The sequence below is a fragment of the Aythya fuligula genome, chromosome 6 (genome assembly GCF_009819795.1).
Source record: "Aythya fuligula isolate bAytFul2 chromosome 6, bAytFul2.pri, whole genome shotgun sequence".
In the NCBI taxonomy this organism is placed as follows: domain Eukaryota; kingdom Metazoa; phylum Chordata; class Aves; order Anseriformes; family Anatidae; genus Aythya; species Aythya fuligula.
Window position 1 is genome coordinate 1640958 of NC_045564.1, and position 20852 is coordinate 1661809.

A 20852-nucleotide genomic window follows, 5' to 3' on the forward strand; every position below is an offset into this window, starting at 1 on the left:
AGGGCGCCCCCTGTCCGCTTTTTGGGGTGCAGAAGCGGGGATTTGGGACCTGCCGCGGGGGGGACGCTGCGCGGAACTCGTACGCGAGGGCGCGGGGCGGGCCGGGCGCCGCAGCGGCGGCACCCGCGTCCCTCCTGCAACTCGCTCCCCCGGCCGGCCCCGCCGCCATGTCGGGCTTCAGCCCGGAGCTGATCGATTACCTGGAGGGGAAGATCTCCTTCGAGGAGTTCGAGCGGCGCCGGGAGGAGCGCAAGAGCCGCGAGAAGGTGGGGGGTGGGGGGGGGAGCCGAGCCGTGAGGGAGGCGGCTCTGCCCTGCCCTGCCCTGCCCTGCCCTGCCCTGCCCTGCTCTGCTCTGCTCTGCTCTCCTCCTCTCCTCTCCTCTCCTCGCCTGGGTTTGGAGCTTTCCTCCTGTGTCCGCACGCGTTTATGGCTTCCTTGTACAGTTGCCCGCCTCGTGTTCCCTCAGCGTAACGCTCAGCTAGTAACAGGCTCTCCTGGCAGTAGTCAGTGGTCACCGCCCAGATGAGAATAGAAATATCTTCAAGCAAACGGTGCCGGGTTTATTCGTTTAAAAATACAGCGCGTACCACACCTGTGTCCCCTTGCAGGGCAAAAGCTGGAATCCCGTAGTCTAAATGCTAATTGTAAAGGTTAGGGGGAATCGGGGATGAGTCGCACTGCGGAGCTGATAAATAATATTGTTGGTGCGCATAGGACGGTGAAAATGCGTCTGCTGAGGAAAACAGTGAAGACATCGATGCTCCATCTTCATCCAGAAAGGCATCCGGGAAATCCCACAGTCAGGATGAAACAGAGGGTAAATGTCAACATGATCATTTCCGTGAAAAATATATTTTAAAGGTGGTTGAATCCATTTGCTCTTTAATAGCTGGCTTTCTATGAATATCTGTCAGCTCTTTCAGACCTGTGGGTACTGAAGCACGTTGTTACAGTGTATGTCTCTGTAGGATGTTCCCATTCATTTCTAGGCTTTAACTTTAAGTGTTTTTAAAGGACTGGATATGACCAAGCGGTCATTTTTTTCTGGGAATACCTCCGTTTGTTCCCCTCCTGGTTTGCTAACCATCTGGTCCCTATTATTTTCTTTATCTAAACTTACAAATACATTTTAAGTTTTTAATGCACCTCAGAAAGTCTTCTCGCTGTGTTTTGTTTTGGTTTTCTGTGGTTATCTCTTTGCTAGCCTTCTTGGCTGAGACTTGAGTGTTTCAGAATATTTGATTTTACTGTATGAGAGTGTTGCCTACTTGCACTGTCATCCAAAAAGTAAAATAAAGTAGCTAAAAAGAGGGTTTGTTTGCTTTTATGTTTTATTTTTTATTTTTTTCCCTTCCTGCTCAGTTATCTCCTGTACTGATTAGAGGGCCTGGGTCTATTTCTTCCCTTATTTTTCTGCCAGATATTCCTGGCGATGGATTCCTTGGATGGCTTTCTGTGTGAGGTTACTGTGATGGTAATGTCTCCTTAGATCCCTTAATGAAATAACCTTAATTTCTTTGGTATTCCTCCATAATGAAAGGACTTGCAGGAAGTAGCAGGAGTAGCACTTTGTTTAGTTTGTATGACTGCTTGGTGATCCCGTGCTTCAGGTTCTGGATTTGAGCCTGGGCCTTATAGCACTGCAGTCTGTTTCAGACACCAGGACTTTAGGAGGTGAATATGTACTCCCCGCACTGGCCAGGGCGTATCTTGTGGCATTGCCAATACTGTGAGACAGCAAAGTGTGACTTCTGATCTCTTTGTGTTGGTTCTTGGACTCCTTTTGTTACTTTCACTGCAAATTCTCAATTCTTCCTCTTTTTTTTTTTTTCCTTTTTCCTTTTCTTTTAAATATCAAAATAGGATTAAATTGTCTCACCTTACATATGCCTTGGTGATGCCTTTTACTGATGCCTCTGAAGTATTTCCAAGCTGTGGTATTCTGCTCTGTATTCTGTCCATGATTTTTTCATATACATAGTCTTTATCAAAGAGAAAATATATCCCAATAATATAGCGCTAATTTTTCTCTTATTATGGAGAACACAGAAGTCTCACGAAGTCTGTAGAATCAAGGATGCATTGATAATATTTATCACTATTTAAAGAGTTGTTAGTAGATTTCAGAAGTAAAATGATAGAAAAGTTCATTGTTAAAATCATTTTTGATACACTGATGTTCAGAGCTGGTGTTCTGTTATCTACAACCAAAGAAAGTGAAATAAAAGAGAAATTACATTAATCTTTTTTAGTCAGAATAAAAATAACCAAATATGTTCTGAAGATTTTCAAATGTATAAACCCAGCTGTAGTAGCCAAAGTTACTCTTGTCCATAGGCAAGGTGTAGTAGGTTTATTTTTCAGTCACAACTTTTTTCTGTATGTCTCTATCAAATCTTTAGATGTCCAGTCCTCCAACTCAAATCTTCCAGCACTATGTATTTTGATGGCTAGCAGATGAAGAGAAATGAAGCAAAAATGATTGCTTTTAGTCTCTTTTTGCACTGAAATAAACTTGTGGGCAGTTATAACCCTGGGTTAAGATTGTACCCTGGGTTAAGATTGTAATTAAAGGTTTTAATTTTAAAAAAAGTGAATGTGTGTAAAATTATATGCTTTAAGCATATTTATTTTGGACATATAGCATCATATGTTTATTTATGTTAAAGAATTTTGTTATTTCTTTTTCTGGAGATAAGTTAATAATGTGGATTTTGCATTTATACAAGTGAAAAGGTACTCATTGTCATGGATAGAGTGGATAGAAGATCTTATTTTAAATTATTTCTAAAAATTGTCTGCTGCATTATTGTTTAGTGTAATTGTCTACTCAGCCTCTTCAACTGAGAAGCTTTATTCCATCTGACCTGTTCAGTGCTTGAAAATTACTTAATATGCTCCTCTTGTATGGATCGAGAAAAATGTTGAATAAACTATTGCTTCGTTCTGTGTGTTCATCCCTATGTTTGTTCATATCAAATATCCAAAAAATGTTAGAGACTGGGAATACCAGGCATTGGTGATGAATAACCCAGTGTTTGAAAACCAAGGAGGTTGTTAGAAGCTCTTCTGCATTTCTGTAGGTCTTTTTCTTACAGAATAGCTCTTTAAAGTGGGCTACTAATTATGAAGAATTCTGTTTTCTCTGTACTTGTCCTAATAAAGCAGTGTGTGCTTTTGATTGTTATAAGCCTTTTCTGCTTCTTTCTCAACCAGGAGAAACTGCAGATGGTGTCAGTAAATCTGTTCATCGAGTCTTTGCATCCATGATTGGGGAAAATGAAGAGGAGGACGATGATGAAGAGGAAGAGGAAGAAGAAGAGGAAGAAGAAACTCCTGAGCAGCCCACAGCTGGAGATGTTTTTGTGTTGGAGATGGTCCTAAATCGAGAGACCAAGAAAATGATGAAGGCAAGTATTTAAACTTTTGTGTAACTTCTTTGTATCTTGCAAAATGTAGTAAAGGCCAGTTTGCATGATTTTAGCTACATGCTGAGAGACTTGCCTGTAATAATAATTCTGTGTAGGAGACTTCTGCTTGCCTTGGCATCCTGTCTTTGTTTTTTAGAAGAGTACTGTTTGGAAACTTTCAAAAATAATGAAGTAAATTTTTCCAGTGTCTGGATTTTATTTATTTTAGATATCAGAATTATTCTGTCAGTTATGAAAATTAGCAAGTATTTTGGTCGGTCATTTTGATATTGCTAGCACTTAAATGATTCGTTATTAGGTTGTGTAAAGTGCAAGTGTGATTGGTGTCTTCTGTATTAGGGCACAGCTGCATCATTGATAAAAATATCAATATCCCTTTTTCTATTTAGGAGAGAAGACCTCGCAGCAAACTTCCTCGTGCCTTGAGAGGTCTGATGGGAGAGGCCAATATCAGGTTCGCACGAGGAGAACGTGAGGAGGCTATTCTGATGTGCATGGAAATTATTCGACAAGGTATTTTAGAATGCTAAAAAATTCTGGCTTTAAGAGTGGGGTGAAATGGTCTTGTGCATTAGGAAATTCAGTGTGGCTTCACTGATGATGAAAATACTCGGTACAAGGAATGTCATTGTGTAATTAGCATGAAATTAAGAATCTGCAGTGCATTTATGTTGTTATTTTGCTTTAGAGAAGAAACTGTTACCCTAATTTTGCAGCTTTCCACAGATTACTTCTGTCTTTGTAAAACGACAACCAAAGTGTAAACAGCTATTGGCGTAACTTCTAGAGTGGAAAAAATGCTGTAAATCGTTGCTGTTAGGTTTAGTCAGGCTGTTTAATGATTTATAAAACAGGAATTGGAAGCTTATCTGCATTTTTTTTTCTGAATTGAAACAATAATGTTGATGTTTCATTTAATTCTGGTATCTGTTTGAAGAAAGACAAGTTTCTTGATTTCAAGTAGGTTTTAAAACAATAGTTCTTAATTGTTCTCTTTCTTTTTGTAGCTCCTCTTGCTCATGAGCCCTTTTCCACTCTTGCCATGATCTATGAAGACCAGGGCGATATGGAGAAATCATTACAGTTTGAACTGATTGCAGCTCACTTAAATCCTAGTGACACTGAGGAATGGGTTAGACTGGCAGAAATGTCACTAGAACAGGATAATATTAAACAGGCTGTTTTTTGCTACACAAAAGGTAATGTAGCAGCGATTTTAATATTTTAAAGTAAATGTTAGGTGCTAATGGCAATCGTTGTGTTGTTTTCTCCTGCTTTCCAATTTAGTTTCTTCAGTTTGCTAAGATTCTGGTACTTCTGTCCAGACTTTGGTAAAAGATTCACGAATCTTTATCATAGGATGTCCTTTCTTACAAAAAGCTCGTGCATGTAATGATGTGTCCCTTAATATTCTGTCAGTAGGCGAGGGATGTTACCCTAATGGTTTTGGAGAAGAAAAAGAGAGTCCTAGCTGAATTTATTTCTGGTAGCATGTACCTGCGTGCTTTGCTTTTCTCAGGATGTTTATTGATACAGCTTTTTCTGTTATCTGTTGTCAACTTAAAAATTGCTGGTGTTTCCCAGGGCTTTGGCAGTAGAGTAATCAAGTAGATGAATATGAAATTTGTTACTGCCCGTTTCTAAACTTGGGTACTAATATGCTTTTTCTTGTTGCAGCTCTGAAGTATGACCCAACCAACGTGCGTTACCTATGGGAGAGATCAAGCCTGTATGAACAGCTGGGGGAACATAAGAATGCTATGGATGGCTATAGGCGTATTTTGAATCTCCTGTCTCCCTCTGATGGAGAGCGTTTTATGCAGTTGGCTAGAGACATGGCAAAGTAAGTTGGACTTAAAAATAGTGTGATTTCGTTTCCCAGAGTTTCTCAAAAGCTGTTATTAAAAATTCTTTGGGTGATTCAAGCTGGTTGTGTAGCTGAAATCATGCAGGTGATTTTTCTGGGAATGACCACATACAAGCATGCACCCATGCATCACATGTGCTGTGATGATTCCAAATACTGAAATGTGGGAATTATCCTGTGCATGATCATTGCATCATCACAGAAAGGCTCTCTTAGAGTATGAGAATAAAATGCAAATACTAGTTACTGGAAACATACCTACAGCACACAAAAATATACTGCACTTGTATACAATTGTATCTGTACAATATCGCTAGAGACCTGGAATCTCCTTGCCAGCAAGTCTGAGTGAAAAAAGGTATTAAATCTGAAATGCAGTCTTCAACGCAGTGTAGTTTATATATAGTTTGAGTTGTTTCTGGAGTAAATTTCATCCCCTCTACCATCATCTGGTCATCATCTCTGCGCCTTCTGCTGTTCTGCTGATGAGAGCAGATCAGGTCACAGAAGTTTTCCTGAGACAGAGGAGGCTTTGGGTTCAAGTGTGTAGCTCTCTAATCTTAGTTTTCAGTAAGTTGTTTAATTGCTTTATACCTCTGCTTTCTCATGCATAACCTGTAGAAACCTGTCATTGGACTGTTTCAAAGACAGTTAAGTCTTTTGATTTTTTTGGTTGTGAAATGCACCAAAAATGCAAGAAGTGTATTGTAACAATATGATTATTGGAGTTCTTTGTAAAACTAGGTTAATGCAACACATCATTGATAACCTGGTTTTAGGCAAGGAATACTGAATGAAAATTCCTGTAACATCCCAACATATATGGGATTGTTTGAATATATAGGGGATTATTGGTAATTATTTGAAATGCATTAAAATTGCCAAAAGTTATAAGGAAAGAAAAACTACCTTCTTTCTCAGCATCTTTTGTAATTTACTCTCCCTAATTATTTTCAAAAAGACAAAGAAAATATAAAGGCAAAGAAATATGAAATGCCTCTTGCTAGTGATCAAAGTATATATTATCAGTTATCTGAAATGCTTAATGTCTCATATCTGCATTTTATAGGAGTTATTATGAAGCCAATGATGTCACCTCTGCTATCGAGATAATAGAAGAAGCCTTTACTAAACACCAGAGTCTTGTCTCTATGGAAGATGTTAATATAGCAGCTGAATTATATATTTCCTCCAAACAGTATGACAAAGCACTGGCGGTATGGAAAATTAAATGCATTTGTGTATTGTATTCATCAACCCTATGCCAGTCAGAATGCGTAGTTTGTATTCCTGTAGTGCTTAAATATGGTCATATTTCTATAGTGGTAGAGGTGATCAGATACTGATTGCTTCCCATTAGTTCTGTAGTAATCAACATTGAAGTTAACAGAAGGGGGCAAGCAACAGAAGGGGGATGTTCTAGGTTTAACATTTTGGGGTCCCTTCTCTCCTTCTCTACAATTGCCATAACCTTAGTAGCCAAAAGAGACCTGCAACCTGATTTGGGTATCTGTTGTACTACCAGCAAAAGGAATTCTTGAAGGTGAAGGTTAAAATAGTGGCACTGAATGGTCTGATGCTTCAAATTCAGACCCTTGTGCTCTATCTGGCGTACCTGTGTACTAATAATTTTTGCTTTAAACATTAAGCACGAATTCCAGAAGGACCCTAGAACTTCACTCTAAGATATCAAGAATTGGCAAAGGTCGCATATTTGTTCTAGTGGTTATTCACTCTCGCTTCTGAGGCATGTTTCCTACTTGATTTGACCTGGCTTTCAGAGGAACATCTTAAGTATCTGGCCATTATTATACTTAACCAAGTAGAGTGAAGAACCACTAATAATTGGGACTTTCTCCTTGTAAAGTTTCGTATTTGATTGCCTCTTTTTTTTTCTTTCCTACCTAAGATTTTATTTAGATCTCTCTCTGACAGTATAAAGTATTACTAGCCTGCAAGCAATTCCACTGACTCTTCTCTCTATACCTCTTTCTAGTTTAAAAATCAGTCAATTCTGTGTACACAGTATTTGAGTACCAGATTTATTAATACAGTGCTCAGTTGTAGAACTGTGCCATGTTTCTTCTTGATTATTCTCCCAGGTCTGTTCCTGTGATGCTTCTTGCTCACAGGTAGCTGAGTATGTATTTTAGCTGGTTAACTGGACCTTTTAAAAGTAATTACCTTAATACAGTCATGTTTGTTCTCCTGAGGGCTATGTACTCTGTGTTTATTTATCGCTCTGGTTTTGGCAACAGTAGTGACTTAAATATTTTATTTTACAATTCGTGAACAAAAATACCAAATCACATTGGGTCTTAGAGCAACAATCCTTAACACTTGTGCATTTCCCCTCTCATACCTCCTTATGGGCAAGCGAACGTCTTGGCCAGTCTGTTTTTGATTTTAGTTTTTTTAATTAGTTGTTCTGTTGTGCTAGTTTTATTGAGGTCATGATGTATGACCAGGGTTGCTATAAAGCAACTCTGTATGTAGATATGAGTGTTATTTTATTTTTTTTTTTATTAAATGAGACAGCCTTTGCAGTTTCCTTGCAGTGTGTTAGGCTGAGCAAGCGTTGGAGCACTTTGGAAAGATCTGTGGGGAGCTTAGCTACTTACCTGGTGCTTTGCTTTCTTTTTCTATCTTTTGAAAGGTATAAAAGAAGTTAAAAGTTTTTTTATTATTATTATTATTATTATTATTATTATTATTATTATTATCAAAAAAGCAAACTAGGATGAAAGTAACTTTTATTTGCTAAAGAGATGCTGATTAGATCATCTAAGTAGTCCAAAAAGAGTGGAAAAAAAGACATCAAATGATGAAACTCGGTACTAGTGACCTAACCCCAAGTGAAATGAATACCACTTTTCTTCAGAAAACTTTTGTGATGTCTAAAGCAACTGTCATGTAGACTGGTTACTCCGTATATCTTTTAAATCTTTAGAATGATATGAGTTACTTTTATGTTTTAGGTTATTACTGATTTTGCAGGAATTGTATTGGAAAAAAAAGTGTCTGAAAAGTGTCCTACTGAGGAGAAAAAAGGTAAGTAGTTAACTAGCGGTTAGTATGACCCTTCCGTTCATCTAATGTGACATTTTTCTTTCCGTTACCTTTTCAGTTCCTGAGAGTGTTTTTGATGCATGATGACAGGCTTTTCTCTTTTCAAACTCTTCCATGTTTTTAATGAGTTACATACCATGACCTTGGAGTTCTATAAGGAGTTACTCTGATGTCCAATTAGCCCCAGTGACTCATTAGAGACAAGGACTGCTCTCCAGGCAATTGGAGGCCTCTTAAAGTTCTAAACATTCTTTTGAGTGTTCACATCAGGCCAGTTATTCCTGCTAGCTAAATAGCTTCCGGAAAAAAATCAGATAAACCTAGTGGCATCTATACTTAAGAATATCAACCTTTGACCTGAAACTATTCTTCTTAAATCCTACTTCTGTTGTTAAACATTTAAATGTTGTGGTTTGTACCAATACCTAGGGATATTAGCCTGTAATTGTGACTTGAATAAAATAGATGGTCTTTGAGAAATCAGCTTTATGAAAGCCATTGCTCAAGTCTGAACATATTTTTGTTTGGGCTTTAGAATGATCACAGCATGCCAACTCTTACGCAGGCAGTCTGTTCTATTCAGCTGGTCAGTTGTTTCAGCAGTACAGGCCAAACCTAATGCAGGTTTAAGATACTTCTGTTGGCTTTTTACTTCAATGGAGTAGATGAAAATATAGATGATCAGAGAACATGGTGCTCAGAACAGCTGTCCTGATAGGAACAGATAACTTACAAGGAGCACAACTGTAATGAGTCTGGGAATTAAAACACAGTATTGGCAAGTTATCTAAGTATATCATTTCTTAAGACAAAGCTGCTAAACTACAGAAGGTCTTGGTTCCCCACCACCTGTTGCTTTAAAACTTTTTTTTTTGATTGCTTCTTGCTCTGCTGTCCTTCAAAACAATGTACGCTTTTCAGTTTTAAAAAAGAGTAAGCTACCAGTCAAATGTGGATTCAAAATTAAGTAACTTTTGGCTTAGCCAGTGCTACTTAGGGTAAACTGTTTCTGTTTAAGAAGATACAGCATCAGTGGTAGAAACTCAAGAAAGCCAGGAGGAGGCAGTGACTGACGGCCAAAGTCATCCAGTTGCTGAATCGAGCACTGCAGGTAAGTAATTCAGTTGTTGAATCTAGTACAATTCTGTGAACTGATCATATTCTCAGGAATCAGGTTGCAGTCATAGCAAAATCATGGAAGATTTCGAACAGTAGGAAAATAGGGTTGTCTAGAAAAGGTTCCTTGTGTATTGTTGTCTTTACTCAATATTTACTTTTAACCCAACCAGCCACCAAAGTCAAAGCATTCTCCCAGGGCTTACCCATTTTGAAAATGAATTTTTTTATTTTATATGAATATAGCAGCAGGTGAATAGCTGCTCTCATGCTGGGCATTAAGATGTTCAGAGAATGATGAATTAAACTGCATGCAGTAATATGCAGTAATTGGATGTGGATGTAGAAAGTCATAGGGAAGCCTTAAGTTGGGAATCACTGTTTTCTTAGGTTGTAATGGTCATACAGGGCTTACCACTTAATACAGGATATTTCCTTGAGAAAGCAAGAAGAAGAGAGTAGAGGTGCCTACATTGTTAAAGGAAAGCTTTACATAACAAATACATCTTAAGACAGAGGGGGAAGGCTCCAAACACATCCTACAGGATCTTGCTGTTGAAGTTGATGCAAACTGATAGCACGTGATATTTCAGATGAAATAATAAGGATCACAGTCAGTAGAAAGCAGTTGTTCCAACCATCAGGGAAGATACAAAAGAAGGGAAGAGGGCAGGCGTACACCAACATTTGGTAGTCATTGAGAATATACTTTCTTGATCGTAGCTCAACATAGCCTGGAGGGGATGTGGGGCTATGGGAGATACTTGTTAAAACATACGGGTTCAGAAAGAAATTTGTTGTCTTCTCACAGCTGTGGAGAAGGTTAGCTGCTGCATACCTGAGGGGGTTCCCATAGATATCACAGTCAAGCTGATGGTGTGTTTGGTGCACCTGAACATCCTAGAGCCACTCAATGTAAGTAGAAATCAACTCAGAAATCCAAAGTCAAATTAACAAAGTAGGTGATTTTTGCTGTCTTCATATGACTGAGGTAATCGAGAGGGCTGTGGAGATTTTTTGCTTTCCTCCTACCTCAAGACAGACACCTAGCAAACATCTAATAACAGAAATGCTCTTTTTGTCGTTTTGCATTCAGTTGGAAGTGTTACTAAGGCACAGTAAATTACTGCCTATGTGCTGTGACAGACATTGCAAAGTTCTTGAACACTAAGGAACATATCTTTACTTTGTTTTAAAGCCCTACCAAATTCTAAGACCGTTCTTATGAAAGGTATGGATGGGTAAGATATGAAATGTCTAGAACAGACAAATAGGGCTTATTCAGCATTTGTGAAATTCTTATCTTTATTTTTCACTTTTAAACTAACATTAGAAAAAGGCAGTGTAGTTCAGAATGTAAGTAGAATAAAAATCACAGCATAAAAAGGTGAGCTTCCAAAAAACAGATCTTAAAGTGGTGGTGTTGCTGTTTATTTGTGTTTTTACTATTTGTTGTTGTTTTTAAAGCCACTCTTGACCACTCTGGTAGAACAAAATCCAGAAGAAATGGGTGACTTGTATTTGGACGTTGCAGAGGCATTTCTGGATGTTGGCGAATACAACTCAGCGCTGCCTCTCCTGAGTGCCCTTGTCTGTTCTGAACGATACAACTTGGCTGTTGTCTGGCTTCGGCATGCAGGTGAGAAGAAGCAGGGCTGCTGAACGTGTGGTTCTGAGAGGTGATAGGACAGTGCTGAGCATTTCCAGAGAACTTTAAGATCACTGAAATTCAGATGCACGTGTTGAACAATAATTAGTATTTGCAAAACTATAATTGAAGTTTACTATGAGAGCCCTATCATGGAGGGTTTTCTTGTTCTTCTTACAGACTGAAATTTCCTTCACCTAAAAATACTTTATTTTCATCTAAGTGAACAGCATCTGTTCTCCATTCAATCCTGTATCAACTGATGATGCTGTAAGTTAAACTATAGATGCATCAGTGTGTATTTCTGAATATTTTCACTTTAATAATTCATATTTTGAGCGGTTTTAACTGGAAAAGCATCTGAAAAGTATGTTAACTATTTTGCTTGCAACGAATCTTCTTTTTCTGCCATTTAAGTGTGTGGTGGTGTTTATGCTCTATCTAGAATGCTTGAAGGCTTTGGGACACATGGAGCGTGCTGCAGAGAGCTATGCCAAAGTTGTTGATCTTGCGCCATTGCATCTGGATGCACGAATCTCACTTTCAACACTTCAGCAGCAACTGGGTCGGCCTGAAAAAGCTCTGGAGGCTCTGGAACCCATGTATGATCCAGATACACTGGCTCAGGATGCTAATGCTGCTCAGCAGGTGAGTAAGGTGCTCTGTACTTCCAGTTTACGATGTGTTATTTGCTGAACTATGGTAGTGGTCAAAGACACCAACTAGATAGGGCCAGGGATTGATACTTATCTATAGGATGGTGAGCTTTTGCAGCAGAGTGAATGATTCATTATAGGATATCAGGGATGAGTCCTCATGGCTCTTTCTCCTTGACCATTTTGTCACTATAATGCCCCACCTGATTAATTTATGTTGCATACAACCTTTTGGCCACCGAGAACCAGTCTTGACACCAATGACTTTCTATCAAGTTGATTAACAGATGCTACATACAGACTAGATAGGTGGTTTGGCCTCTACTGATTGTAAGTGCTGTCTTAGCAAAGGTCTAAATGTATATCCATTCTCCAGCAGCATTATCACCATGAGTAAGAGAGATGCTCAGTCTCTCTGAAATTTAGGAATTTGAAACAGTATTCACTGCAGGGCAGTTGAAAGAGTTTTTATGTGTGGTGGCTAGGATTACAGCTCTGGTAGAAGCTTTTACAACCTATTAGTTCTTTTTTGAGTCAAAATTGTTTTTATAAACTCCTTCTCTCTGTGGGTGGTTGAATAATAATGTTCAATAACGTCTAGGAATTAAAGCTGCTCCTCCATCGTTCAACGTTGTTGTATTCCCAAGGCAAAATGTACGGTTACATAGACACTTTACTTACGATGCTGGCGATGCTGTTGAAGGTAAGCCAGTTTATGCAGTTTCGCTTTAACAAACTTGTCAGCCATGAGTTGGGTTAAGACAAGGGACAAACAAACCCAGGAAGAAAACTATGCAAATGTTTTCATAGTTTTGTTAGATAAAAGTCTTGCAGGGAGCCTGTTAATTCTAGGGACCCATAATACTGTTGTTTGCTACCTGTTGTGTGCAGAACAGAGTATCGTTTGTGAGTATAGCTCATAATAGCTCTCTGTTTCTGAATATATGTGGAACATACTAAAAGCTAAAGCTGCTTTTTACCTATTTAGCAGTCAACATAATGCTTTCTTTAGATTTACTTTCACGCGGATACTAGTTTGTATTTCAATAACTTCCTTTTGAATTACTTAATCTGTCTTTTCTTGTTACTTAGTGAGCAAAGAAGAATTTATTTAGCTAGCAAATACAGCGGTGGTGGTAGTTTTGTGTTATTTATTTATTTATTTTTCTTTAACTTGGAAGTGAGGGAAGGGAATATTTAGGCCTTGATTTCATCCATTTCATTAGAGTAATTACTATTTTATTGCACTGTCTGAATAGCTGACATGTTCTCTCTCATTAGCTTACTGTGTTGTGGTGCTTCTAAGCTGTAGGTTGTTTCGGCACACAGTGTGAGCGAGATGAATTGGCAATGAAACTGGTTTTGACGTAGGATGTGTTAATGTAATCTGAAATGCTGCCCTTAAATTTGTTTCTAGGTAGCAATGAGCAGAGCTCAGGTGTGTTTGATATCTAGTTCCAAATCTGGAGAGAGACACCTCTATCTTATTAAGGTGTCAAGGGATAAAATTTCTGACAATGATGACCAGGAGGCAGCAAATTGCGATGCGAAAGGTAACGTTTTATTAAAAATAAATCAAGAAGATGAACCCCTTTGTTCTGAAAAATGAAATGAAAGTTACTATTTTGCATGTTAAATCCATGCAGTTAATGTTAACGTTGTTTTATTTGTAGGCCAAGGAAAGCAGCAAAAAAGAAGACAATGTAACATCAGGGACCAATCCCCATTCAGAAAAAAATAATAAAATTACTTAACAATTTAGGTTGAGAAGGACCTCTAGAGTTTGTATGGTCCAACATTCCCTTCAGCCCAACTATAATACTTGTAACTCTAGAAAATATTAGAAATACATGTTTTAAAATTGGTGTGATTTTTGAACTTGGTTGAGCCAGACTACACATTCTTAAGCACTGTTTGGTAGATGAAGAGGGGTAACTTTAATGCATTCCTGTGGTATGTTTACAGCTTTAACTGCATGTATTTTTTGTCATTTGTTCACAAGTTTTGATTGTTTCCCCCCCCCCCTTTTTTTTTTTAAAGGAATTGCACTTAAATGGGGGAAAAAAAGTAAATATCTTTATTTTGCCTAAAAGATCAGTTTGTTATATGCATGTTTGTTTGTTTGCTTAAAAAAAGAGTATCTCAATTTTCTGGACTTACTGACTTTAATATTTTTAGCAATTTTTGCTGTTCTCACGAGTGTTCTGACAAAGGATGACTGGTGGAACCTCCTCCTGAAGGCTATATATTCCTTGTGTGACCTCTCCCGGTACAAGGAGGCAGAGCTCCTAGTAGATTCTTCTTTGGAGTATTATTCATTTTATGATGATAGACAAAAGCGCAAGGAGCTGGAATACTTTGGGCTCTCTGCTGCAATTCTGGACAAGAACTTCAGAAAAGCATACAACTATATCAGGTGGGGAATTGACAAAGCTGAACAGTCTGGTCTCTAATTCTTTCCACTGAGGATGTAGTCATACTGCTGGATTTCTGAAGGAGGCAGACTAATGCTTTCCAGCCTTCCTTAAAACCTATAAGCCTGTTGAAACAAAAGGAGCTTTCTGATAGCCTTAGATTCCAAAATAATCCAGTAGGTAGTTTGATTTGGCCAAAACCCTTCGTTGTGTCTTTCATCGTCAACTTTCCCTCAGTCATTGATCTGGTGTTGATTCCCTTAGGCTGTTTTTATTGCAGATATAGTATTTACTTTATAACATTTACTAATTTCTTGTATGGGTTTCATTCTATAGAATAATGGTAATGGAAAATGTCAATAAACCTCAGCTGTGGAACATCTTCAATCAAGTTACCATGCAATCTCAGGACGTCCGTCACCATCGCTTTTGTCTCCGCTTAATGCTGAAAAATCCTGATAATCATGCATTGTGCGTCCTGAACGGGCATAATGCATTTGTCTCTGGCAGTTTCAAGCATGCTCTTGGTAATGTCATCACCGTCCTAATTTTAACAAATACAGTTCAGTGTTTCTTTTACAGACTTTCTTCATACATCAGAAAATTATGCATGGCTTCATAGCGTTAACCTGATGGTTTGATTATTTTGTACACAAATCAAAGCATTACTAAATAGTTTGGCTAATAAAACTTAAGCTGGTAAGTCTAGCACACGTTGCAATAGTAATCCACTTGCAAAGGTAACTGAAGGCTTATGGTAATAACAAAAAAGACAGAATCAGACCAACTTAAACAGCAAATAAAGTTGTTTGGACATACTAAGTAGGCCATGGAACTAAACCTACTGTTTTAAGATGAGCCCTCCAAATGTCACACTTGAGATGTGTTGGAGATAGAGCATGCGCCTGTTTTGTCTCAAAAAGAAGTTATACTGTGAAGAAATGAGAAGTAGTTAATATGCAGTCTCCCTCATGAATTAATGATTGGTTTTGTTAAAATAAAATCTACATATGCATGTTCCATAGCTGTCCAGTAGTAATAATTACTTGTTTTCACTGTAATTCATGAAAGCCTTAGTCATGAACCAAGGGCCACACTGTGCAAGGGACAGTAATCTTTTACTACTTCATTTATCTTTGCATGCTTTTAAATAATTTTTTGTTTGTTTGTTTGTTTGTTTGTTTTTTAGTCGGTAAGGTGCTAATATTTGATGTACTTGGGCATAATTATTCTAGCCAGGGTATAGCTAGAACTAGCTGGTATAAACAGTGACGGTTTAATCAAAATAACAAAACTGAACTTTAAAAACCTAACTGTTGAACACAGCAGTAATTCTCCACACATCCGGTATATAAATTCCTGTATTTGGTTTCTGTGTATTTTTAAGTAGGTATATTAAACTGTTTCTTTTCTTAGTTTGCACTTCTAATTTGAAGATTTACTTATTCATCCTTAAACTCTCAAGGAATGTTTTTTGCAACAAACATCCTGATTTAGCTATTTGCTTTTAGGACAGTATGTGCAAGCCTTTCGTGCAAAGCCCGATGAACCTTTGTACAGCCTCTGTATTGGATTAACTTTCATCCACATGGCTTCTCAGAAATACGTGTTGAAAAGGCATGCTCTTCTAGTACAGGTACGTTAGTAATTTTTACCTATAGTGTTTCCTGGCTTTGTATCTTACAGACAATGATGGCAACAACATATTGTGTTTAAATAACTTCTCATAACTAGTAACTCATCTCAAAAGAGGGAAGTAGTGAAACGTAAATACAGGTGAGTATGCTTTTGAGCTAAAGTTACACCCATCTGAATCTCATCTTCTCATACTTTCATAAACTGCGTAGTTTAAAAAAACTTTCCAGACTTAGAAGGTGTTGTTTGTTTGTTTGTTTATTTTTTCCTGTTGTCTTTTTCTCTTTCCCCTTTTGGACAATTCTGTATAGCTCTTAACATAAAGATTTCATGAGCTCCAGTCTAGGCTACCCTCAGTTTTTCAGCTTTCTTGGTTTTTCTTTCATCTGTCAGATTGTTACAAAACATAGGCTGATTATTCCCAAACAGAATCTTGAAATCAATTTCCTGTGCTCTCCACCAGTATTTTTCATTAACTTGAATTCCTTTTAATTACTGTGGCTACTGAGCTCAGAGTCAGCAGTGTATGATGAGGATCTTGAGCACTCATGACTTGTAAAATTGCTGCAACACTGTAGCTTTTAATTGGATTTTGACAAAAGCTGTAGGTCCTTTGCCACTCTAAAAGGAGACCAGTTACGTTAATATCCAACTTAAGGCATTTTAGGCTTGCAGATTTGGGCCTAATTTTAATATATTTACACACTTCTATCTGTAAATGACTTGCCTTTCTTACCTGGGCTGCTACATTCTCCTTTTCTAATGTAATTGAACAACGTCCTATTTATGTTACCCTCCAGTGATACAGTTCCCTGCTTTTCTCTCTTTACTCTATTTACTTTCATGACACTGTTTTTTTGCATTCTCTCTTGCTCCTGTTGTAGTTAATAGTTCAGCCATAATGACCTGCTGGTGACGTAAATTACAATTGCTAGCTGCTAATGTCTGAACTAATTCCTCATTAGAAATGAGGAATTAGCTGAAGAAGCTATCTTCTTTCATTACCAACGTGGTCCCTGGTAAGAAAGGCCTCTTTGCAATGGAATCATCATATTCCGAAGTGATAGTAAAATGAAATGTAAATTGCTGCACAGGAGAGGATGAAATAGTTGTGTGCTCCATTTTTTTTGCCTTTTGAATTCCTCTCTTCTACCTATCCTCCCTAAGTTTCCCTCAGGACTTATTCAGTGCAAAGTAAAGCACTGCATTTTAATATAAAATAATACTGTATTTGCCTTTATTTTTCCCTTTTGTTCCATATGGGAGGCAGCCATTTGTTTGTATAGCATCATACAAACGTTGAGCAATGAACAATACTTGAAGCTGGTAGGCAGTGACATTCTTCAGACGAGAAACAAATGACTTCTCTGGCATTACAGCATGTCAGCATATTAGCAAGACCAGTTTGTTCCACCAGTCTGTCACTTTATGCATCACCCTCTTTTGTGTCTTCTGGACCATCAGCACCCCAGTAGGCACGAAGTCCCTGTGGGATCCTGCTTGTGTGTCTGATCCACAGGAGGAGCAGGTATTCAGGCTAGGGTTGGCAAGGAGATTATACTTCGGATTCTGCTGGTCACATAGTTTACATACATCATTATATATTTTAATTCTAAACTAAAAGCAAGAAAGTTTAACACTTACAGAGCACTTTGTTTTGTTAAGGCATAGCAGTGGCATTGCTGGGTATGAGCACCCTTTCAAATTCTGCTGGGGACATAGCAGTAAAACATCTGCTGGCTTCAAGTGACATGAACTCTTGCCTTCTGCTTAGGATATATGAATTTTTTCATGCCTTTATTCAGTGATGTTTATTCTTAGCCACTTTATAAAATGACCTGCTGGTAATTGCCCTGGTAATTGGTATTGAAGTAAATACATAGAGCTCAAGACCAAGAATACACTCACATTCCAGAACTTCACGGAGTTCAGCAAAAAGTAGAGTGTAACCATTTCTTTCTGTTATCCAAGGCAAAGAGAGGACAGGGAGTGAAGGTTTATTGTGTTTAAAAAAATAATCACAAAGAACAACAAAAAAATAACTGATGGAGGAGGGTGACCTTTTAATGCATATTTTTTTTAAGATCTTGCTCTAGCCTGTCCTTTAGCTGCATGTTTTTTAAGACAGCTAGCTCTTCTGAACATTAACTGGTCTTTTATGTTTGTGTATGTGTGCATATATTGCATATCTATTTAGCAAGTTAGTGCTATAGAACACTATACTAAATAACTGTGAGATCAATTCGTAATATATAAATCTATGCATATATATACACACCTGTTGCCAGCAGTGGTACTGAGACTGACAGTACATTTTACACAGTCTCAACAATCAAATGTGATTTCTGGGGGAATGTTGGGAAAGCATGGATCAGAAGTTCAAATACCCACATTTAAATGTCTTTTCTCTAGTATATTTTGTCTGTCTTCTTAATGGGAACATTCACAACGTGCATGGTATGTGTACAGGGGTTTTCCTTCCTTTTCCGATATTTGGATCTACGTGGACCCTGTCAAGAATCTTTCTACAACCTTGGCCGTAGTCTTCACCAGCTGGGATTACTGCACCTGGCAATCCACTATTACCAAAAAGTACTTGAACTTCCTCCTCCCACCTTGGAGGTAGTGTATCTTTGTAAGTTCTATGTAGCGGGTAGAGTCAGGTCAATGTTAATTTCTCAGCCATAGTTTAATTAAGTACGTAAGATCTCTGTAGTTGAGAACAATTTATATTGTAATTCCCTGTCACTGGAAACCCAGGTCTGATTGTAACCTGATACACACTTCTGCATGTGTGAATTTCAAAGACTTAAGTATTCTGAGGGATTTCCTAATAGGCTTGAAGTTGCAGCAAAAAAGGTTGCCAAACTTGATCTGAATAAATAGCTGAACTTAATATATATTGCATGCAGTATTTTATAACTGGAAGTTTTTTGTTTTATAAACCAGCATGATGGAGTGATATGAACCAGCAGATTAAGAATGCCATGGGTTTGCTCTGCAACTGATCTGAATTAGATCATCCTAATACATTTACAAGTTTAGTATAAGAGAAAATTTATGCCTAGCTTTGACATGCGTGGGTAGAAGAATAACAAGTTTATTTAGAAAAGGGGAAGGGTTGGTAAAGTAAGAAACATTAGTGTTAGTGAACACCAGGTGTTCAAAGCAGCAATATTTCAACCATGTAAAAGACATAGGCAGTATTTGTATTCTGATTATAGAAACAAATACTTTACATACAAAGACAAGTTCAGTAGAACTTTTCTGGTTTATGAATTGTCTATCAAATTTACAGCTAATGTTTTGAATATGTAATTACGTAACTCTTTGGCGATTAACAGGCAGAAACTCAAAGAGGGAGGGCACAAGAAATACTATTGCTTCTGTACAACTGAAAGCGTATGCAAACTACGAGTATGTGATTTGATTACACTCTGCTACTCAAGTTTCAATTTTATACTTATCTTTGCATATAGGTAACTTAATTATTAATTATATTATATTTATTATTGTTATTATTTTTACAGGGAATAGAAACTGACCAGACAGACTTGAGAAGAGATACTGCCTTTAACTTGTCACTTATTTATCAGAGCAGTGGAAATATCAGAATGGCTCAGAAGATGTTGTATACTTACGCAGTTGTATGATGAAGTTTGTGGCAGGTAGAAGTGGTAGTCTTTGTATTAATTCTTGCATTATACAGTGCTGGGGAAACTGGTTTTATATACAGCTTTTGCTGTAGGTGGGCAAAGATGTGGCTTGTGCTGTATATAAGTTGGAGACTTTTTCTACTGCTGACTTTTGAACTGTATTATGTATAGATGGGAACAGTCTGTTCCAGGTACGATGCTGACATACTTGAGTGTGTCTTCTCTGAACTACTATGTAATCTGATATTCAGTTTCGTGTACAGAATCAAACAGAGAGAACTGAAGCCCAGTGTTATCTTTAGGAAAAACAATGTGCAATATTACAGCTAGTTACAAGTGAGGTTGTACTCTAATACAAAAGAAGGAAATAGGTTCATACAAATCCTTAGAGAACTCAGTATTTCAAGCTCTTTTAAATGTTCAGTATTTTCTAGGAGTTCATATTCCTAGCAGCTGTTCTATTTCAAGGAGATTGATTTCTGTTTTGTTAAAATCCATGTGACGGTTGTCCTTCTTTTGAATTTGTTAATAAAAATTCTGAAGTTAATGATGTTTGTTTACTCATTCTCAGTAAAAAATGTATGCTACTGAATAGCTTATAGCCAAAAAAAAAATAATCATACAGCTTGTTGAAAACATATTACAAATGTTCTAGATTTTTAAGTAGTTCTGAAAGTTGAACAGTAGCATACAGTAGTTGAAGCAGGCTGCTTCCAGCCCAGCAGGAGAGTAATAAAGATAATATAGCTATATGTATACGTAGGAAGGTTCCTGTACTACAGCAAAATAGGGCTGAAAAAGTATGGTGAATAGAAAACAAGCCATGCTGTTGCCTTCTGAGCACTTGTTTCTTATAGTATCACAGCTAACTACTGCTGTTTGCTTTCAGCCCACTTTTATGTGTATTTGTGTATTGTAATCATTTTGCACAATTGCAATCAATGCTTAAGGAATGACTGTTGTGGAATTATCTAGAATAGCAGTAAAGTCAAGACAATTTTGTCTCAGCTCAAACATTTAATAATAACATAGTGCATGTCCTCTTCAGTAGATAAGTGCTGGGCCCTACTGAGGATACAAAGGCAAGAGACAAACACCAACAAAGTCCCACTGATTCAGAAAAGCACAGCATGTTTATTAGGAAATAGTACTAGGCAACACTGCCCTAATACTAAATAATATAATAATAAATACTCATGCTAAATTTGCAGAAATAACTAAAATAATTATTTAATTTATACGTCAGTATGGAGTACCATAAAGGGCAGGAGGAGAGTGACTCTGTTACCTCTGTTTCATTTCTTATTCTTTGTGATACCTCATCACTTTTTGTGGCATGATAGCAAATCGTTTGCTGCG

At 37.6% G+C, this 20852-nt stretch overlaps 1 protein-coding gene across 2 annotated transcripts; it reads left to right on the forward strand.

Annotated features, from left to right (window-relative positions):
- Nucleotides 1–163: 163 nt before the first annotated feature.
- Nucleotides 164–20040, forward strand: GTF3C3 (general transcription factor IIIC subunit 3). 2 transcript variants are annotated; one of them, XM_032190305.1, is made up of 19 exons: nucleotides 164–266; nucleotides 716–818; nucleotides 3218–3411; nucleotides 3822–3945; nucleotides 4440–4631; nucleotides 5110–5275; nucleotides 6369–6516; nucleotides 8278–8350; nucleotides 9387–9479; nucleotides 10296–10399; nucleotides 10952–11123; nucleotides 11578–11780; nucleotides 12390–12491; nucleotides 13206–13341; nucleotides 13967–14204; nucleotides 14539–14729; nucleotides 15714–15838; nucleotides 18307–18459; nucleotides 19368–20040. In XM_032190305.1, the coding sequence occupies exons 1-19, from the start codon at nucleotides 168–170 to the stop codon at nucleotides 19488–19490; spliced, it is 2739 nt and encodes a 912-aa protein (XP_032046196.1). In that variant the 5' UTR covers nucleotides 164–167; the 3' UTR covers nucleotides 19491–20040. The 2 variants fall into 2 exon arrangements, with proteins under 2 accessions (XP_032046196.1, XP_032046197.1); XM_032190306.1 differs by having other exon boundaries at nucleotides 9390–9479.
- Nucleotides 20041–20852: the final 812 nt, after the last annotated feature.